This window comes from Apaloderma vittatum, unplaced genomic scaffold, assembly GCF_000703405.1.
Source record: "Apaloderma vittatum isolate BGI_N311 unplaced genomic scaffold, ASM70340v1 scaffold2560, whole genome shotgun sequence".
Taxonomy (NCBI): domain Eukaryota; kingdom Metazoa; phylum Chordata; class Aves; order Trogoniformes; family Trogonidae; genus Apaloderma; species Apaloderma vittatum.
The window spans coordinates 3,388-23,565 of NW_009693803.1; the positions used below are offsets into that span (position 1 = coordinate 3,388).

The 20,178-nt window shown below is 42.1% G+C and overlaps 1 protein-coding gene across 1 annotated transcript in view; it reads right to left on the reverse strand.

Moving 5' to 3' along the window:
* Nucleotides 1-5,497: 5,497 nt before the first annotated feature.
* The window catches only part of LOC104270504 (cytosolic phospholipase A2 epsilon-like), a 17,147-nt gene continuing 2,466 nt past the window's right edge, over nucleotides 5,498-20,178 (reverse strand). The window contains 19 exon segments of the mRNA XM_009864895.1: nucleotides 5,498-5,706; nucleotides 6,185-6,371; nucleotides 6,726-6,892; nucleotides 7,685-7,876; nucleotides 8,525-8,632; nucleotides 9,846-9,983; nucleotides 10,348-10,462; nucleotides 11,043-11,265; nucleotides 11,674-11,810; nucleotides 12,396-12,544; nucleotides 13,073-13,118; nucleotides 13,877-13,957; nucleotides 14,098-14,267; nucleotides 14,467-14,545; nucleotides 15,298-15,340; nucleotides 15,996-16,036; nucleotides 17,508-17,639; nucleotides 18,025-18,161; nucleotides 19,123-19,195. Coding sequence (XP_009863197.1) covers nucleotides 5,498-5,706; nucleotides 6,185-6,371; nucleotides 6,726-6,892; nucleotides 7,685-7,876; nucleotides 8,525-8,632; nucleotides 9,846-9,983; nucleotides 10,348-10,462; nucleotides 11,043-11,265; nucleotides 11,674-11,810; nucleotides 12,396-12,544; nucleotides 13,073-13,118; nucleotides 13,877-13,957; nucleotides 14,098-14,267; nucleotides 14,467-14,545; nucleotides 15,298-15,340; nucleotides 15,996-16,036; nucleotides 17,508-17,639; nucleotides 18,025-18,161; nucleotides 19,123-19,195 — 2,427 coding nt within the window.

Here is a 20,178-nt window from a genome sequence, read left to right on the forward strand (position 1 = left end):
CAGGAATGCTAATAAAACACTTGTGTTCTATGTTGAGAATGAAGAAACTTAGCATGTTTCATCAACAAATATTATAAACTTCTTCACAGCACATAGCCATACAACACATATTAAAGCAGGACAGCAATCATTCTTACTAATTAGTTCCAAAAGTGTAAGAAAAAAACGTGCAGAAAAGTGAAAGAAAGGGAATATTGTGCCACTTTTCAAAAGTATCAGGAGGGCTGTGGTAAGGTGTCAGTGCAACCCAGCTGCCATTGCCATAGTGGGCACAATATCTGACTAATTAAAAAACAATTGGCATAAATTACCACTGTTGGTTCTTTTGCTGTTCCTCAAAATGTGAGTTGGTAGTCATACATACCAAATGCTCCGTCATCCCCGAAATAGTTAACACAGTACCTATTTTAAGTCAAGAGTTAGTTTCAGGTTATATACTTTCTTCTCATTTATGTTTCATATGTTTTGCAGAGCATTTGTTAACGTACACCTGTTTACATTAAGTACAAGTTTCAGCACACAAAAGCAATTATACACTGAAAACTGTGCTCTGCCACACAAGGGAGTGTTTTCCCAAAAATTAAGATTTATGGCTTGTAATTAGTTAGCTTTAGGACACTCAGTAACTAGTACAATTTACTGTCTGGACAGCAGATAGCTCCACCCAGAAAAATTCCATATGTACACACACACACACACATATATATATATATTTATATGTATGTATAAAAACACCTGGGGAGATTTGGAGTAAAAATAATTTTCAGATTCAAGTCTGAAATCCTTTCCATGAAGGCAGAAATAAGAGCCTTACCTGACTTGCATATGAACTGAATGCCTAGCCATATAGTTTAGTAAAGAGCTTAGGAACTATACAGCTGGGAAATAAAAGGATTGGGAAAAAAAGGAAAGGAAAGCCCTTGGAAGCTGCTCTTAATCAAAGTAGAAATATTTGCGATCTTTTAGTTATTTAAAAAGATCTATTTCTATGAAGCATTTTGTAAGTCTTACTTATATTTGAATTATGCACAGAAATTCCTCTTTAATTTACTAATTTTAGGCATGTACTAGAGGTGCTGCCAGGTGATGCTAAAACTGGAGCATGCCGTTCCTAGGGATGCACTGATCTTGCAAACCGGACTCCTGAGGCTGGCTTTCAGTGAGCAGAGTGCAATAAAGCTATTAGAGAGTGTCAAAACATTCCCAGGGCATTCCACCAGCGAGGTGCGTGTAAGCAACAGTTAAATGGTGACGCAAGGTGACTGCACAGAAGAGAAATACTTGTGGGGTTAACATTAGCCAGAGGTTCCTTGTAAGGTGATGAGCGCTTTTCGTAAGCCCTGAGCTACCTTTTGGAAGCCAGTCAGCATAAATTAGTGGGGTTTTTAATAAGAAGACATTGATTTTGTTCCATCCTGCAATTACAGGTGGGGTTTTTTTATTATGTGTAGTCTACTGTGCAAAGATAGTAAACTTTTGTATATATTACTCAGGTTAGGGTTTTGTCAGCTTTCAGATTTCGGAATTAGTCCTCAGTGAGAAACACCACTGAAAAAAACATTTTCTTCTGAGTAATATTTAAGAGTTTACCAGTCTCAAACTGTATTCAACATTTTTTCTGAGAGATCTGGAAATAAACATTCCATCTTGACTAGCCCGATTTGCAGCAGAAGCTTGACGGAGTGCCGAGTAGTACTGAGGATAGGGCAATTGTACAGAACGATCTGACCTGCTTGATAAACTGCCCTGTTTAACCACAGTTAATTCTAACGCACTCAAGTGTGAAGTTGTGATGAAAGGAATGACAAATGTATGTTATGATTTACTCCCCCTTACGAAAGGGAAGACTGTAGTGTAGAAAAACACTAACTCACCAGCTTGTGGAAGACAAACATCTCAGCAGAAGCCTCTAATGGCAAATGAGGACAGTTGGATTCTGTATATAGACACTGGGAAGTAATTTATATGTATGAATAAAAGAACAACAAGGCAATGTTCAGCTCAGTGTATAGCAACAGTGGCGTCTTGTGTTTCTTAAAGGGACAATGCTGAGGTGGAGGGATAAGAAGAGAGAGACAACTGGGTATAGCAAAGAAATGGGTTTTTTTATAGTGAAAACTGGAAGGGCTGAGTCTACCAGTTTGACAAAAAGAATCACAGAATCGTAGAAACATTTAAGCTGGAAAACGTCATCAAGTCCAACCATTAACAATACAGAAGACTGTGATGTAACCTTTGTATATTTTGCAAAATAGACCCTAATGAACAAACAGTGGTTATGCAATGGCTTTTAAGTTAAGTGGATGGCTGAAGCTAGAAGCACTATTGATACTCCTTAAGGAAATTACACCTGACCTGTTTGTAGCTCTAAGAACCATCCCTTGAGACGTTCACACAGACTGTTCAAAGAAAGTGAACTGATCATGAGAAAATCAGTCCAGACTGACAACAGGAACATCAACTCTCGGAATTTAATTCTGGAAGGATAAATGCAAAGTGAGAAGAACTGAGAGCTAGAACCTGTCCATAATCCACAAAAAAAAAAAAAATTTTCTGAGAATTGACACTGGACAAATCACACAGTTAAAGCTACAACTTTTCAGCAGTACAGAAATAAAAGCGTGACTCTATCCAGAGAGTTCCCTCACAGGAAAAAGGCAGGCATTTCACAGACAGTCCTCCCAGCCACTTGCACCCCTTTTTCCCTGTATTTGAAAACAGAGAGCTGCACAGAACATTTTTGTCCTTGGCTGGTGTGTTATTACACTGTGTCCTGCACCCTCTACCATGCTCTGATGATGCAATTTAAAGCTTCACAGTGACATGACTCAGCCAACCACACCGTGGATACCTTTATCTACTCATTTGGAAAGAAGAGACAAAATCCTGCACATGAGCCTTGAAAAGTTCCTGGAAACCACTGGAGCTACCCCAGCAGCACCCCATCCTGCTACCAAAACCGCACCGTGTAAACCCAAAGCAGAGTCCTGTACGCCAGATGCAGGTATAAATTGGGAAAGGAGTGGCAGGAGAGCAGCCCTGCAGAAAGGGAGCTGGCTGAGCTGGTCAGCAACAGCTCAACAGAACCAGCTGTTTGGCCCAGCAGCCAAGAGGGCAAACCCCACCCTGGGGTGCCTCAAACTCAGCACGACCCGCTGGCCAAGAGGGGTGATCCCGTTCAGTGTTCGTGCGGGTGGTCCTCAAGCCCTGCATACAGTCCTGGGGTGCACGGTTTAAGAAGGACATAAAGGTCCTTGAATGCATCCAGAGAGTCACAACAAAGCTGGTGAAAGGGCTGGAAGGCATGTCCTTTGAGAAGCGCCTGAAAGCTTGGGACTTCTATAGCTTGGAGAAAAGGAGGCTGAGGACTGACCTCACTGCTCTCTGCAGCTTCCTGAGGAGGGGAGGTGGAGAGGGAGATGCTGAGCCCTTCTCCCTGGTACCCAGTGATAGGACATGTGGGAAAGCTGCACCAGGGGAAATTCAGACTGGACCTTAGGAAGCATTTGTTTACCAAGAGGGTGGTCAGACACTAGAACAGGCTTCCTAGAGAAGTGGTCAATGCCCCAAGACCATCAGTGTTGAACAGGCATTTGGACAATGCCCATAACAACATGCTTTGATTTAGTCAGCCCTGAATCGATTAGACAGTTGGGCTAGATGATTGTTGCAGGTCCCTTCCAACTGAAATAGTTCTCTTCTATTCTATTCCGTTTCATTCCCATTCCTTCTGTAATCAAAGCTTTACTTATTTTGAGATACTTGTTACATGCTGTAAAAATAAGATGGTCGTATTTTATTATTGAACTCAGTATTACTTTGGTTAATAAAATAGATACCTATGAAGAATTAGGGAAATTTTACTGTCTGCTAGTAACTGAGAAATGAATGCTCTGGGGAAAACATAAAATAACGCATTTGGTCTGTAAAGTATTAGTGTATTTTATGTTACTAATTCAACCTAGTGCATGGGTGACCCACAATGAACTTAATCAAAATAAGCTTATTCATGTGCTTGCAAAGAAATACTCTTGTGTACTCATATGCTACAGCTGTGTGATCCAGGTGTACATGGTTTGTAATCTCATGAAGCTACTTCTCTACTGTTGAGTTTTGGGTTTTTTCTTTGTTTTTTTTTCATTGAACAAGTAAAGCATCTTAACCCTAGGGAACAAATCAGGCAGTGAGAGGCATGCAAGAGGAGCTGGAGGATCTTTGCTGTGGGTGCAAGCAAAGCGCTTCTCTGTCTCCTCCATCCTGGGAACAATGGCAGAAGCCTAGGTTAGGCAACCTCTCATCAGGGCACATTTGGTCCAAATGCAAAAATTATGCCATGCATTTGCATGTCTGTGCCGGGTTTGGTGTGGAGCCAGACCAAGAGACCTTAGAGCTCAGGAGGCACAGATCCTCCTGCAGCAGCTTTCCATACAGAAGCACTCACCGTAACAAACCTTCCCAGAGCTTCCAGGGATCTCCATAGGTCTCCACGTTTGTTGCTTTCTTCACAGCTGGCACAAGGCTCACAGCAACACTACCATTAAAATAAGTTTTTGCTACCTCAAAAGGGAAAAATAACATTCCTGGAGCAGGCTATTCTCTTTAAATGCCACAAAATACAAAATCTTCCTTCATGCACCAAGACTATGTAAAGCCCTTTCTGCCCCATGTGGGTGCCTCCCAATTCTGCAGGTGCTGAGCTTGTGCGAGACCCAGCCAACAGCAAGGGCAGGCAGAGCTGATGCATTCAAAGGCCTGCACATCCTTGCCCTTTTTTTGAGGAGGTTTAAAGCCAGCAGAACGTGGTTCTGCTCAGCAACTCTACTCCCACTCCCACCAGGTCTGGAAAGAGGGACATGTAGCCAAGAAGCAGAGAGGAAACGCACGGAGGAGCTTGGCATTCAAGCGGTGGAAAACTTCATCAACACTCTTGCTTTCTTGAGTGATCTGGTGCCCATGGCCCGTGTCTCCTCTGCTTCTGTCCAAAGCCTCCCTTGGGGGTGATCTGTGCCCACAGGATGCGATCTAACATGCCTTTCTACCTCTAAACACTTGCCTACAATGTGCCGCGGTCCTAGTCACAAACCTGGCCCACAGGCTGCTGCTTGCCTCGCCACCACCTCGCAAACAAAAAACGTGAGCCAAGTTAATCAAGTATGCTTTAATGTGATCTACCCTGAACATGTCAGACCTAAACTTTTCAAACTCTTTCTCAAGGCAACTAGCACCATGCTCATTATCGTCTTAGCACCTTCTTCGTGGCTGCCCACCCTCTGTACCATACAGTGACTTGTACTCCACCGTTGAAGCAGAATCGCAATGAATTGCTGCAGTGAAATTCTACGGAGAAAGAAAAGTTTCTCTTCAGTCTCTTTGTTCATCTGAGATTGTCATTTAGTGGAGTTGAGCAGGAATCCTCTGAAGTCTGCTGGCTGAATGTAAGGGAGCTTCAGTCTCTCAGCATGTGAAGGGACACAAAATCATCCTCCCTTGTCTGACATTATTTCTTTTTCTGCTTTTTCCGTGCCACTGCTGTGTGCAAGGCCTGCATAATGAGGTCTTTGTTATTCAGGATGTTGTATTCACCCAGGTGAACCAGACGGTCATACACCTTCTCAGTGTATTGAATGGAATATGTTGAATAAGGGGAACAGGAGCCATAGAGATCAACTTTGCCATCTTCCATCTCTGACTCTGAGCGCTTCTGACCTAGGAGGAAGGGCTAAGAAGTCACTGCTGAGAAATGGGAGTTACTCTGGTCCGCGAGCAAACTCATAACAAAGAGAGAGTTTGTAATGTAAATTACTTTTGTAGGTTTATACATTCTAATTTTTTAAACAAATAATTCTTTCTGTTTAAAAACACTAGCTCAGGTGGTTATAAGCTGCTTCTCATGATGAAGGGAGAAAAGCGGTGATTATTCCTCTTACACTGTAGGTCTGAGCTGTACCTGTGGCTCACATAGATTCATCAAAGTTATCTGCAAGGTAACCAGCTTAGGGATTGACACAGCACAGCCAAGGCATCGAATCTAACATGATTAAAAAAAGAGCAACCTGAAGCAACAGAGAGGTTTGAAGTACTGAAATGGGTCAATGGTGAAGTTCAAGAGCTGGAATATTAAATATACTCCCTTTAATAAGCTGGACATACTGTCAACCTTTTTAAAACATGTCTGATTACTTACCTGGAGCTTTGTATTTTTGGAAGGTATCATTTATGAGTGGGAAAAATAGCAGCACTGGTGCTCCTGGAGTCTCAGCACCATCAAAGAGGTAACACTCCTTCAGGTTTTTCTTGTCATCTTCACTGAAGTCCACCCTGGGAAAAATGATTCCCTGCTCCGAGCAGTACTTGCAGGTCTGGTCCAGAGCCTTGATCAATGAACAGAACAGGACTAAGACTTAAACAGGATTCCAAGGCTCAGGATTTCTTGGGGTCGAGTAACAAAGGGGGCATTTTCCAAGTTATCTGTGTGAGAGCTCGAAATCCTCGATTGGAAAACACTGTGTCATTGGAGAAAAAGGTTTTGTTTTTCCTGAGTTCTTAACACAAAACATGTGTGTTGTACCAGAGACTAACAAATTCTCAACAAGTGCATAGCTTAAGCTGAAAATGCTAGTGGTTAAGACTTTTAGTAGGAGCAATATAGAAAGCATGTGAGTGTTAAAAATTCCCAGGTATACAGCAGTTGAAAAAGATATAGAGACCACTTCAAATCCTCTCACCCGTGTCTGGGATCCTGCACTGTAATTTAAATGCAGAATGACATCCACCTTTCTCTCTGGTTTTAGAAGTGGCATGACGCTTGTATTGATGAAAAATCCCGTATCTACCAGAGACAGGAATTCCTCTGATGGTGTCAGCTGGTTGGGAAAGGTGTCTAACACAGTATCTAAAAAAGAATGATTTTTTTCTTGTTGTAAGTGCAAAACTGAGGAGCCTGTTTTCCACTCTTACATCACGACCACAGAGCCTGAACTGGTCACCATCTTCAGAGAAGGGAAATCTGCCATGTCCCTTCTCTTCCACCTTCCTAACTCCAGCCACGTGGAGCTTTGGACCTGCAGCAGCAACATTCACAAAGAGATTTTCATTTACCTCCCCACCAAGTGTGTCTTTAAATAGAGAAAGGAAGAACCACCATCAGGACCTGGTGGCCCTGACTCAGGATGTGTATGCCACCAGCAAACCACTGACAGGGAGCTCAACACTGTGCCATTGTACATCCCAGCGTGCCACAACTGAAGGATCTGATAGTGATTCTGACAAAACATGGCCTCTAATCTTGGAGAATGGGTTTAATATCAAATCATAGAATGGTTTGGTTTGGAAAGGACCTTAACAATCATTTAGTTCTAACCCTACTGCCATGGGCAGGGACACTTTCCACCAGACCAGGTTGCCCAAAGCCCTGTCCAGCCTGGCCTTGAACACTGCCAGGGAGGGGGCTTGCACAGCTTTCCCGAGCAACCAGTTCCAGTGTCTCACCATCCTGATAGAAAAGAATTTCTTCCTAATATCTAATCTAAATCTACTCTCTCTCGTTTTGAAATCATTAGCCCTGATACAGCGTCTTTCCTAAGGGACTCCCTCCCTATTACTTTCCCATAGGTCCCCTTTCATCAGAGTTTTTATTTTGTTCTGCTTGTTTATTCTCTCCCCAGGCACACAAGTCTTCTGTTACCTTTCCACCTGCAGAAGTGCTGGTTCTCCAGGTAGCCGTTATGCATCTGGAAGCCCTTTAGGAAGTTGTGCTCCTGGGCGATGCAGAGGCGGTCGGTGAGAGCCCCACGAAGAGCACTGCTGAGGGGGCCAGGAGGGGTGGACAGGCGCGTCCCGAGCTCGTGTGGCTTCAGCGGGAGGAGGGGTTCCTCCTCTGCACAGGGAAAAGCTGTTAAACTCTACCTGTCTACAGCAAGGTCATCCCCGAGATGTCAAGGTAGGTAATAAAAGAAAATTAACTTTAAAAGCCTAGGATGAAAAGACTCGATGAACACAAGTGACCGAATGAAAAAGGAAGTAAAATGCTACTCTTATCAGCCAAAACATCATTTCCTTACACAGTCCAGACATGGATAAAAAACAAGACCACTATCAGGCAGCAGTAAATATCTGCACCAGATATAGGCACACCTGTGGAACAGACTTTGGGCTTTGGAAAAGGATAACTTTGCACTTATTTGTATTACAGTAGCTCCAACTTAATGTAGCCAAAATCGTTTTGCTTTATGAATCATTTACAGATCAATCTTATTGTTCCCAAGCATTTTACTCATCTGTCAACATGAGCGCTGAACCATCAGTGAGCACTTATATCACAGGACTCGAGATTTTATAATTGTCCAATTCTATCTCACAGTACGGACTTTGAATCCAATTCCTTCCAGAAAGGCAATGTGACCTTTGAAGAAACACTCCCCAAAACTGCCAGATATGCTGTGCACATCTCACATAGCAGGTTGGTGTGATGGTTTATCTAACATAAACAATAAATACACAGTAAGGAAGAAATATGATAACTTACCGATATTGTCAATTTTGTCCCGGGTCCACCTGTGCCAGAAATCTTCTGATGAGTGGGACAAATTCCAGATGTATAATACATTGAATGAAAATAAACTACTCCATATGCCTGTGAAAGGAAAGAGCTTTCTAATGCAAACATTCACACAACACAAATTGCAAAATTCTTATAATGAAATAAAATTCACAAGGTCCCTGCATTTCCTTAGGTTGTTTTCAATGGATGATGTTTCATTTCTGTTTGGTTGTTGGTTTTTAAATCTTATTTTTGTATCCGGTTTTTGTGTTATGGTGCTTAGGGCTGAATATATATTATAACGAATGGTGACATTTTTGTGAATTAATATGATTTAAGGAGACTGGGTTTTCAGTAAAAAAAGAAAGTCTTGTATAAAAAGAAAGGATGAAATTTTGCCATCTGGGAGATTCGGTGGAGATTTATATTGATACAGGACCAACTGCAATGTGATTTTACAGCCTCTGCACTGGTAGACTTCCCCTTTTGAGAATAAGCCTCTGAACACACCAAGGGATCAGCTTTGATCACGCATTTTTGAGTCTAAGAAAAAAATTCTTTGGTTATCTCTTAGGGCACAAGATCTCACTGTTGGTGTTTTTTTGTTGTTGTTCAAGATCTCACTGTTGTTTTTTGTTGTTGTTCAAGAAATGCAAAGGTATGGACATCCAGCATAGGCTTCAGCTGAAATAGCCAGTGTCTCCCTCATCCTAAGAGAAGTGGTCAGTCCAAGAGAAGTTTATGGGGTGAGCCAGTCACAAGTTGACAGCTTGTCTCTTTGTGTGGAAAACATGTATCCATGCTCCACTTTGGGAGCAAAAATACTTTTGGATTATGACTGTGCTGTTTTTCCCCCCAAGCAACATGGAAACTGGAGCCAGTGATGGGCCAAACCAGACCCCCTGGAGCAGAGTGGACCTGGCTCATGTAAACTGTCTGTAGGAAGCACATAAATTACCAACTACCTCCGAGATAGGCAAGAGGCTCAGGAGTTCACCCTTCTGGCACAGCATGAGTAGGACTGTGCATCCCAAGGGACATGGATTTTATTGTTGGACTGGAAATGATACTATATTTTTATTCAAAGCTAGCTTGAAGAAATGAAAATAAGTGTTTGACACTTTGAATTTTCTTTTTTACAGTAAACTGAATCCGTGATAACAAGTATTAATTCAGCAACGAGATATTTATCCTCTCCAGTGAAACTAACCTGTCAGTCATGCACCACTGCTTTATTCGTGCTTAGTAAAAAACAAACAAAGAAACAAACAAAAAGAACCCCATTCAGGTGTTTTTAAGAGCTTACCTTCTAAAAAGCAGATCCGGGATTCAGGGATCTTCTTCATCAACCGACCCATGAAGAACTCACTGCCAAAATCCTCAGTACGAACAAAAGCTCCATATTTTTGTAATCCCACCTCATAAGGGGTGAACTCCACCCATTCTGTGAAAAGGAACATAAAGAAGAGAACAATGTTTTACTACAAGCCCCTTGGCTGTAGGCAAAAATAATGTTGCTATAATAAGAATGAAAGGAGTTAACAAAATTTCTGTAATTTGGTCCAGTGTTTCAGACCAATAGCAATGAGAAATTAAAACTCATGAACATGAAAAATCTTTCAAATATTTTTGATTCTGTTCACAGATAGTCAAGCTTTTATCTGACCACAAGGACATTATATGAATGAATATACATAAGCTGAGGTTCTGGTCTTTAAATGAGAGCTTTTTTAGACTATCTAAAAAGACTGTCCTGGGATCTAAGTTTACATATCGGGACAAATGACTGTCAGACATCTCATAAATACCTTTGAAATCCAGAGTGCTGTAGTTGTTCTTGACATTGACTGCTGTATAGATCGGCAATGGGTTCTGACCATGCTCAACGGCCCGTTGCTGATCAGAGAGTCTATGGTTGTCTTTCTGTGATTTCAGAAATACGGTTACACTGAGACAAAAATTAGCACAGGAAGGATTTTTCTGCATCTAAACTTGTAGGGCAGAAAAATTTCTGCCTCTAATGTATAAAGCATGCTATGCTTAAAGCCTGAAATGTTCCATATTTTTCAAAATTCCTGAAAGTGTTCTGTTACTGAAATATCTGCAGGCATCCAATCTGATGCCAGATTATTTGATGACCCGTTAGGATGAAAATGGAAGGAAATGATGAAGAGCAGAAAGTGATACTTTCGGTATAAACCAGCTTAAATGCCTTATGCCACAAGTTTATGTAAGACTTCTCACATATTTCAAAAGTCTGCAGGTTCATTTCTTAATATCTGTCAGGGACATTAAGATAATATCTGCAATTTTGCTGATTTCCACCACAGTTGGGTACCTAAAAGGCTGTCACCAAATGTTTTGGAAATGGCTGTGCGTTTGCATATACACAGTCTTGTAACCAACTACTTCTCTCAGTACAAACAGGAAAAATATCTTCTCCGAAATTTAATTTTTAGAAAATTGAAAATCATTGTAAAAGCTGCTTTATGACATACTGTACCCCATCATGCAATAAAGATTCCAGGACAAGCCCCCAGAGATCTATAAAAGATGTTTTGCGGCCCTCTCTTTTCCGTTGACACAGCTGCTTATTGTAATACTTCAAATACTCCAAGGAAAGGGAGTTTATTTTGCATTTTGTCATATGTTTTCGAGCCTCACTGATTTGCTTGTCGAGATCCTTTTGTGACCAGTGAGCATCTCTGTACAAGTTCGACATGGTCCTAGGGAAAGAAAATACAGATTGAAGAGGGAAGAAAACACACCAGAGTTACATGTAGGCAATGGCTACATTTTGTGTTGCTATTTTAAGATTTTTATTTGAAATTAAGCAAAGGTTTGCTGTCTTCTGTGCCCTAAGAAACTATCATGTTGCCTTTGAAGTCACAGTCATTGTTCTTGTCAATGGCTTGAGTGATTTTTCAGAAGCTGTTCTTAGAAAAACACTTATTTCCATATTGTTGCAAATTATGTGGCTTTCCCCCATAGAAAGACCTTAATTCGGAAGATCAAAAAACCCAAGGCTGCTGAGAAGGTATTTTAGGTAGGCAACTGCATGCCAGCCCCAGCCTGCGTCAGCACATCAGTATCGTCAGGAAGACTCCAACCAAGAGCCGCCCAGTCCTACTCACCAGGTGGTACCAGACAAGCCAGTCAGGTACGTGGCACAATCCAAGATGTTGAGTTTCTTGAGCCCCTGCAGACTGCCGTACAGCGCGGTCAAAGACCTCATCCCTCCGCCTGTAGTCATGATGGCCACCACCGGGGTCTGTGCAACACACGAACAGACAGGGCTGATACCAGAGAGCGGCCTGGGCCTGACTTCATTCCTAAAGATTCTACTGAAACATCATCTACCGTTTCATTTATAAAGGAGAACAGGAAAAATTTTTTGCTTAAATAGGTGACACCTCTCTTCAATGCCTTCAGCAGAGATGTTTGGTAAAAAAAAACAAATGAAATTGCATTAATTGGAACCTAAAGAGAGGGTAAGAGGGAAAAAACCTACAGTTGTAAAGGCAGGAGTTAAAATTAAAAAAAAACAAACTCAGATTGAAGAGAGGAGGAAGAACTATCAATAAAGACAAGAATCATAGTGTAAAGACTGTGAAAGAAGTGCTTTATGTATTAGGAATATCTAGGCAGGCTTGCGGTGAAGGTACATCGGGAAAACAACTGCAAAGGACAGAAGCAGCAGAATGAGATTAAAGGTATGAGGCAGTATTAGAAGAGTACATAAATTAAAAGATGTGGAAAGAGCAGAAAAAAATGTAACCGTGAAGAGGTCATATTCTTTTGCGACACCCCCACTGTGAAGCATTTGTTAGAAGTTTTGAATGTTTGCCCTACAGACCTCATGTTCCAGCAGATCCTGTTCCAGTTGCAGGAGCTTCTTCAGAGCAGGAGCAACATACTTATGTCTTTTGCGTAGAAATTCTTGCTCCTGTGCACAGAGGTCAAACCCTAAACGCACATCAAGGTGGTCTGGGCTGAAGCAGAGATGAGGAAAAAAGAATATTCCACTTTATTATTGGTAGGCGAGCTCAGAGTTTCCAGTACAAGCAAATAAACCAGATCCACAAGCTTCTGTATTTACAGGAGCCTTTCATATAATCCCAATGCTGCATGAAGGGGTAACAGAAAAAGGGACTGCCAATAAAAGAAAGCCTACGGAAAGACATTCTGTAGATAATTTCTGAGACGTCTGCATGATCATCAGCACCAGCTGCACCCTTACGCAGTGGTAAAGGACATGCTAAAGACTGTGCTGAGTGTAACACTGACTAGCGTAATTGGCTTGTTGTATTTTTTCTTCTATTGTAATAACTTTTCATTATTCATGTCTCAGTATGGATTATCTACATGCATGGTTAATTTTACACATATTGTTTGCTTTCAGCTGCTGTAGATGCCACATTCCAGTGGGTCACACAACCTACTGTCCCGCTGGGAGTGCCTCCTCCCCAGTAAAAAGAGCCAAGGGCGAGACGGGTTCAACTAAGGACGAGTTAGCCTCCGAGAGTGGCCAAGTCTCTTACCAGTCTTCCGCCTTCGCATATAAATCAAATCCTTTATCCTGGAAAGCAAAAATGCAAACAGTGTCAGGGTGACACCCCGCTTTAGCACTCCTCCCCTGCAGCGCCAGGAGGAACTCTAGTTTGTGCCATTCTAGCAATGTGGGTACAAATGGGGAGCTCTGAATAATCCAGTAGCGTATCTGAATTGACCGCAGTGCTTTATTCTCAAGGGAAGCTGTTCAGCAATTCAAATGTTTCCTAGTGAATGCAATGTCTGGGGACAACTGCTGTTTACAGAGGAAGCTAATGATAATAAATACCTTACCCATGTCTACTAAGATTACCACCCTTAGGCAGCCAGGCAGGCTGCGGCCACACTACGATCCTACGCGGCAGCATTTGCTCCTCCTTTTCCATGGCTGACCCCCCCAGAGCAGCCACGATCCTTTCATTCTGTACAGAATATGTTTTTTTAACCACAAACCTAGAAGTGCTTTGCAAGGCGTGGTCAGCGTCAGCAAGGGACTGGCACTACCTCACCATTTGTTTCGGTTGCCCCACTGGTGTGTGAGAAGGGGAAAAGCAGACTCTCAAAATTTACCATCAAGTAAGATCAGGATGGAGTAGCAAGAATCCCCATATTCCCACACTCATTCAAACATAACAAGGCACAAGTTGCCCTTATCACCTGAAGACAATGTTAGATCGTGGCATTTTTCTCTGCAGGTTTTCACCATGGGAAATGGTAATCATCAGGGGGTTGCAGATTTCCACCCTTGGGTTTCTCAAGCTCTTCCACCAAAAAGCAGGCACTCACCTCTGCTAACAGTGTGTTTTTTCCACTTGGGAAGGAATGAAGTTCCACATTTGGACAGTCTGTATCGTACACGTGGGAGCACTGACAAAAGAGAGGTATATCCAAGTTTATATTGTAAGGAATGTTACTCTCTGTCCGCAATGTAAATTAATTTTACTGTTTATGACGCATGTTAATTTACATGCCATTATTATGTTTTATGAAGTACAGTTATAACATACAAAGGAGGGAGGTTGTTTCTTCCCTGGTAGTGTAACATCCAGTGTTGGTTGCTTGTATCTGGCATAGTGGAATTTGGCAGGAGAGGGGGAGTTGAAGACCAGGTCTGATCCCAGCATAATGTCTTGTGTGCCTTCATAAGAACCTTGCACTTTAAAGGAGAATTCTTTCTCTAAGGAAGGAACAGAAAAGCAGACACAGTTTTTTCAATCAAAGTTGGAAACAAAGATTCTTACAGAGTCTATCATACAGGCTGTTTCCATGTTTCGGATTTGATAGTTGTTGTTTTTTTCATTCTTACATTAAGCCAATTGCCTTCATAATATTCGCACATCATGGTTTAAAAATAACTGATGGAGAAATAACCTCACTTTTTAAAGACTTCTCCTTTTTCTTCTTCTTCTTCTTCTTCTCAACCACCTGGACTTCCAAGGAGCAGACTTTACGAGACTGTAAGAGACATGAACAATAAAATACCTCATGGCAAAGAATTTGCCCGCCTGAGATACTGTTTACTACTGATGATGATACAAATACTATACAGGCAGCACTGAGGAAAACATTTTATCTCTGCCACAACCTTGATTTCAGGTGCTGGGTGGAACAGGAGAAGTCTCTTGAGAAACAGGACACAAAAAGGGCAAAGTTGGGGGTGCAGTGTGGATGAACAGGGCTTGCAGAAGGGAAAAGGTAAGGGCAAAGTGAAAAACAGCACTCCCAGGATCCCGGAGGAGATGTAGAGGACTGATTTATATGCAAATAATGAGGAAACAAAGCTCATAAATGAGCAAACAGCAGAGTCAGAAAGTCTCTGTGTAAGAAGAACAGTTATGAATGCAGGAAATGACGTGTGCTTGGGACTGGAAAAACCCCATCGCTTTGGCAATACGGGAATTCAGGAGGAATGATGTCCAGGGGAGAGTTCACTGCTGCACCGATACCTGAGACCTAAACCTCTTCCACGTGTTGCCTATGCAACCCCTGAGGGATGCTAGCCTGGGAGATCTTCCCAGTGTACCAACCACAGCCTCTCCAGAGGTGCCATCCGTGAGGATGTGTCGTGAGGCAGATGATGAAGCAGGAAATCACCGCATTTCAGTGCTGGCTTTGCTCAGTCAAAGGGCATGGTGGCCTGGTGACTGTGAGTCAAGTGAAACAAGTGTAGCAACAGGACAAGAAAGATGACAAAACTTGACACTCACCACCAGTACTCCATTAGTAATGATGGTTTCAGGAGGGCCTGAACTAGGAAACAGAAAGAAAAATACATTTTTAATAACTCAGCATAATTACAGTATAATTCATGAGCCACACCCTTCTCCTGATTTTCTCCTTGCTTATTTTTAGTTGTGTGTTGGATTTGAAAGAAAAGTCTCAGGAGACTTGTGGTACAAGTTTCCTCACTCTACTCTGTCAAGGCACAATCGTCATCCAACTGGCTCGTCCGGTCCTGGAGTTCAAACAAAAAATAAAGATACTTTGTGGCCAAGCCACGCAGTGATTTTATGCTCAGCCCTAAGCCTAGGCTGCAGATGGTACCACAGAATCCATTTTTTTAAAAAAAATGCGATTTGTTGGAGTGTGGGACCCCTCTGCTGACCTCAGAGACAAACGTGTAACAGAACAGCAGTCGCAGGATTCTGATCTTAAATGTTATTCATTATGCTAAGCAAAAGAAAAGGCTTTAGGATGTTCTCCCTGTCTGCCTGAACCTCACGGAAGGTCACCCTGGCAGGCACCAACTCATCACACCACTTAGAGCACAGATTCCTTGGGAAACTGTTCATGACCAGCATTACCAAGGAATGATGTTCTCTGGACAATTAGACTAGGTTATTTCATGCCTCTGGCTTGCTGTTTGGTTTTGCTGCAGATCCTGTTGCATTTCATGTTTACTCACATATTATCCAATGCAAATCCCACCTCTAGCTCCTCTTGTCTCTGGAAAATAAAGAAAGGAAAACATTTTTTTGCATTAGTCTGCTAGCAGTTCCCGTAATGCATGTTCTCACTCTCATGATATAGGTACACAAGCACTATGTGTGACTGGCCAGAGCATTTAAAACAGAGGCACCCACCACCTCACATCTCCATGTGACTCAAGCTTCAAGATACTTTATTGATAGGAAGTTTCTGGATGGCTGTGATAGCACTTTTTTAATACAGAAAGTAGTTGGCTTGACAGCTTCTGCTGGGACACAAGGGACAGCCCCGGGCGGAGATGCTGTTCCATAGCAAGTCTACCAGCAAAGAGATAGAGAGGAGCGGCGGAGGGGGGGAAATGGTGACAAGAAAAGCAGCTGTGGAAGAAAACAACCACTTGGTCTGGTAAGATGTTGAGGGCACTGGGGCAGATGTAAACCGGGCACTGGGGCAGATGTAAGCCTGACACTGAGGCGTGGTCTGTGGGGTGGTGGAGAAGAAGGCAATCCCTAGGAGGAAGAAAGCACAGGAGAGAGGAAAATGAAGGTGGGGACAGAAGGGGTGATGAAAAGTGAGATTATGCTGTAGGTTGCTTGATAACTCAAATTACCTGTTGCATTGAAGACACCAAGAAGTTATTAATAAAGGACAAAAACAATAAATCACAAAGACCTGGAGAATATGATCTCTAACTACTGTAGCTGTGGAAATGCAGTAATGAAAGGCTTGGATGTGGCACCTGTAGCCACACAGACAGCAATGAGCTGGGTTACAACTGGTTTCTTTTTTACCAAGGGCTACTTGAAGTCCACACACTGGTCCTCTGGTATTTTGCAGGGAAAGAAGTGATCAAATAAGTAATTTAAAGATAATGAACTGCAGAGTGGAGTCTGGGAGTGTGTAGATAAGGTAATGAATCAGTTGAATGGTGCATGACAAATGCACGAGCGACTGGGAGGGAACTGGAAAAGAAGACAGGACATACCAGGAGGTGGGATGTGCAACTTTCAGAGCCTCCCTGGACATTCAAGAAAGGAATATTTCTTGTTACCAAGCTGAGTGGCATGACTTAGACACCTTATTTAAACACCCATGCCACAGTCCATAATTAGCTGGTTCGACACTTGATTCCAATCACAGAGTTATTACTTCCTAATTACTACTTTAAGTAACAAGCTATGACAAAAAGCGTTGGGTATTGGCATAGACACACTCCTTGATCCTCAGCGGGGGCAGGCTCAGCAAAATGACAATTTTGCAAAGACACCTCAGATTTGTGAGCCTCTGTGACCACCACTAAACCCTTCAGATCCCGTGTGAAGAGGCTTTCAGAGTGAAAACCAACTCCCTTTTAAGTGGCAGGGCAGTCCATACACAAGAAGGAAAAAAAAAAAGAAGAAAGACTTTGCAAATAACCTTTTACACAGAAGAGCAGACAAACACGTTCCTCGTCTTGCCAACCTATTCTGTCTCTTAATTCCAACCTCACCTGTGAATCACACTTGAAGTGCATGAAGACTTTCTCTCCCAGGGAAAGTTTGGCTATATCGAAGTACACCGTGAAGAGGTGGTCGTCCTGAGTAACCACGTCCTTATCATAGAGCGCCAGCTCCAGCACGTTCTGGTAAGAGAAAGGAAAGACTTTAGAAATATGTCAGGTTTCATACAAAGCAGGAGATCTCAGGGAGAGCTGTTTTAGTCAGCTGTTGTGAGGAGTGGGAGAATGTAAAGAAAAAGAGCAGGAGGGGAGGAGGTGGAGGGGAAAATCAACTTCATGTAGGAAGGAATGTGAGGAGGAATGAGAGGAAATCACAGACGTTTTAAAGGTCCTAATCTACCCGTGGCTGAGAGAGATATTTGTCTTCCATGGCATGGAAAATCATCATAAGGTTTTGTGTTATTCTCATATATTTCTTGAGAAATTTACTTATGTCCTCCTTGTAAAAGGATAAAACCTGGCAGTTTCTCCCTAGGTCACAGTCAACAAGGAAATCCCAGCTCGGTACCTTGACCTGACTCTGGATCCTAAAGTAGAAGGTTTCATTCCAGACTGGATCTTTGCAGTTCTTGATGGCTTTAGTTTGAAATTTCTCAGCTGAAGCCGTTGGCAGCCACAGGCTTACAAAGCAATCAGTTTGGCTTACTGTATGTGAAAAAAAAACCAGACATGTCAAAAATGAGGATTTGCTCTAGAGGAAAGAAAGAGTTGAACAACATGAACTTTTGCTTTCAGAGAGACATTACGAAACATGGTGACATGTTCATGCAGCATAAACATTACAACTTAGTAATAGAAAAGATTCTTCTCTGCATAAATCTGATTAGAGAGATAATAAATGCGTTAAAAACAAAGGGCTTTCTCCTCCTTCTATGTCATTAAGCAGTCAGTTTAGCCAGGACAAAATAATTCAGGACAACCACAGCACCCTATATCTGCAAGGGTTAGGGAAACAGAGTGGTAGCTTCTATTTTATCCAAACATAATATTAAATAAAAAGTTCAAAACACAGAAAAAAACTGCAACACTTCTTGATTTCTGCATAAGTAAAGCTACAATTCTATTATGTTTTAGTTGCAGGCTATCAGAACTGAACCTACAAAACCTAACAACACCCAATGGGGTTTCGTCTGTGAAAGCTGGTACACAGAATCGCAGGGTATGCAAGTTTGGATTACTTTAATTAGCCTTGAGAAACCTGTGAGTATAAGCTGAATTGGATATAAGGCTACTCCATTTTTAGTATTTGCTCCGTGATCCCAACCAGTTTGTGTCCCTTGTTACATAAATATACTTCAGAGGAAAACACGGGAGATTTTCCCACAGTTCGTGCTTTCAACAGACTGCAGAGCTTTCCTAGCTCTCTTTGGGGATGCAGAGAAATATGTGTAATAGGTACCACTGAGACCTTACGGAGCTGCCTGTGCACAGAATGGGGGCAATGCAAAGAAGAGCAGCATGCTGTGTTCACTGCTGGAACCAGCATGCCAGGTGGAGGACGTTCTCCATCCCTGGAAGAAACCCAGCAAGCACTTTTCCTTGGAGCGAGACTAACAGGAACCTCATGAAGGTTAAGGCGACTGTACAGAGCACTACAGATACTTACAGACATCTGCCCGCTGGATATTTCTTGCTCTTATGACTCTTACAGTCAGTAAGTAACACAGAGATGATTCTACCTGCAGAAAGGGGGAAACGATGGATACGAAAATCAGGAATGAATGGTAGAGGTAGATAGCCTATTCAGAAGATACAAATGATCTGGAGAGAGAAATACCCAAATCATGAGCAAGTTAGTTGATTTTTTCTATGTGAATGGCCAATACATTTATTTTCCTACTAATATCTAAATCTGAAAGACTGAAAGAATTCCCTATTTTTATAGTACAATATGTGGATTGGTATTACTACAGAGAATTTATTTTCTTTCTAACTAAAATCGAGCTGCACAAACTGGTAAGATTCAGAGTCAGCTTGGGAGAAGATTTACTTGTTAAATTTCCAAGCTAGGAAATGAAAAGCTGCCTTAAGCCTTTTCCGGGTGATAAAATGATCATTGTGGAAATCACTTCCCATCCAGTTATTACACATACTCAGTCTCCCAGGCTACAGGATATGATTTTCTTATATTCCTGCCTTTTTAAACATGCAGCGCTCCCCAGAGTTAACTGCTGGTCTCTGAACCCAAAGCTGCTTTTAATGTCAGAGGAAGAGATCGCTGCTCTGCACTTCCACCGTGCTACTCACTACGTATGAGTTCTTCACCCACAGGGATATAACTGCCCTTCTCGAGCTGGGCTCACCTCTTGACTTTTTCTTGTGAGAAGTTTTGAATGATGTAAACTCTTCGTGTCTGGCATTTCTTTGCACTGTTTTTCCTAAGTGCAAACACAGTATTTTTATGCCTGGTAAGAAACGCATCTGTTTCCTTTGGCTTCCCTCTTTCATATCAGCCCATGTCTCTGACATAAAGGTTTCATGTTTGACTTCTTAGCTTCTCACACTGCTGTTCTGCTCTTATGTTGGGGCAGAGACATGAGTCCATATCCCTTCTTTTACCATAAAATAAATACCATTAATCTCCATTTCCACCTAACCTTTTATTTCTATAGTCACAGAAAGGAGGAAAAGACACAATACACTGGAATATAAATCAGCAGGA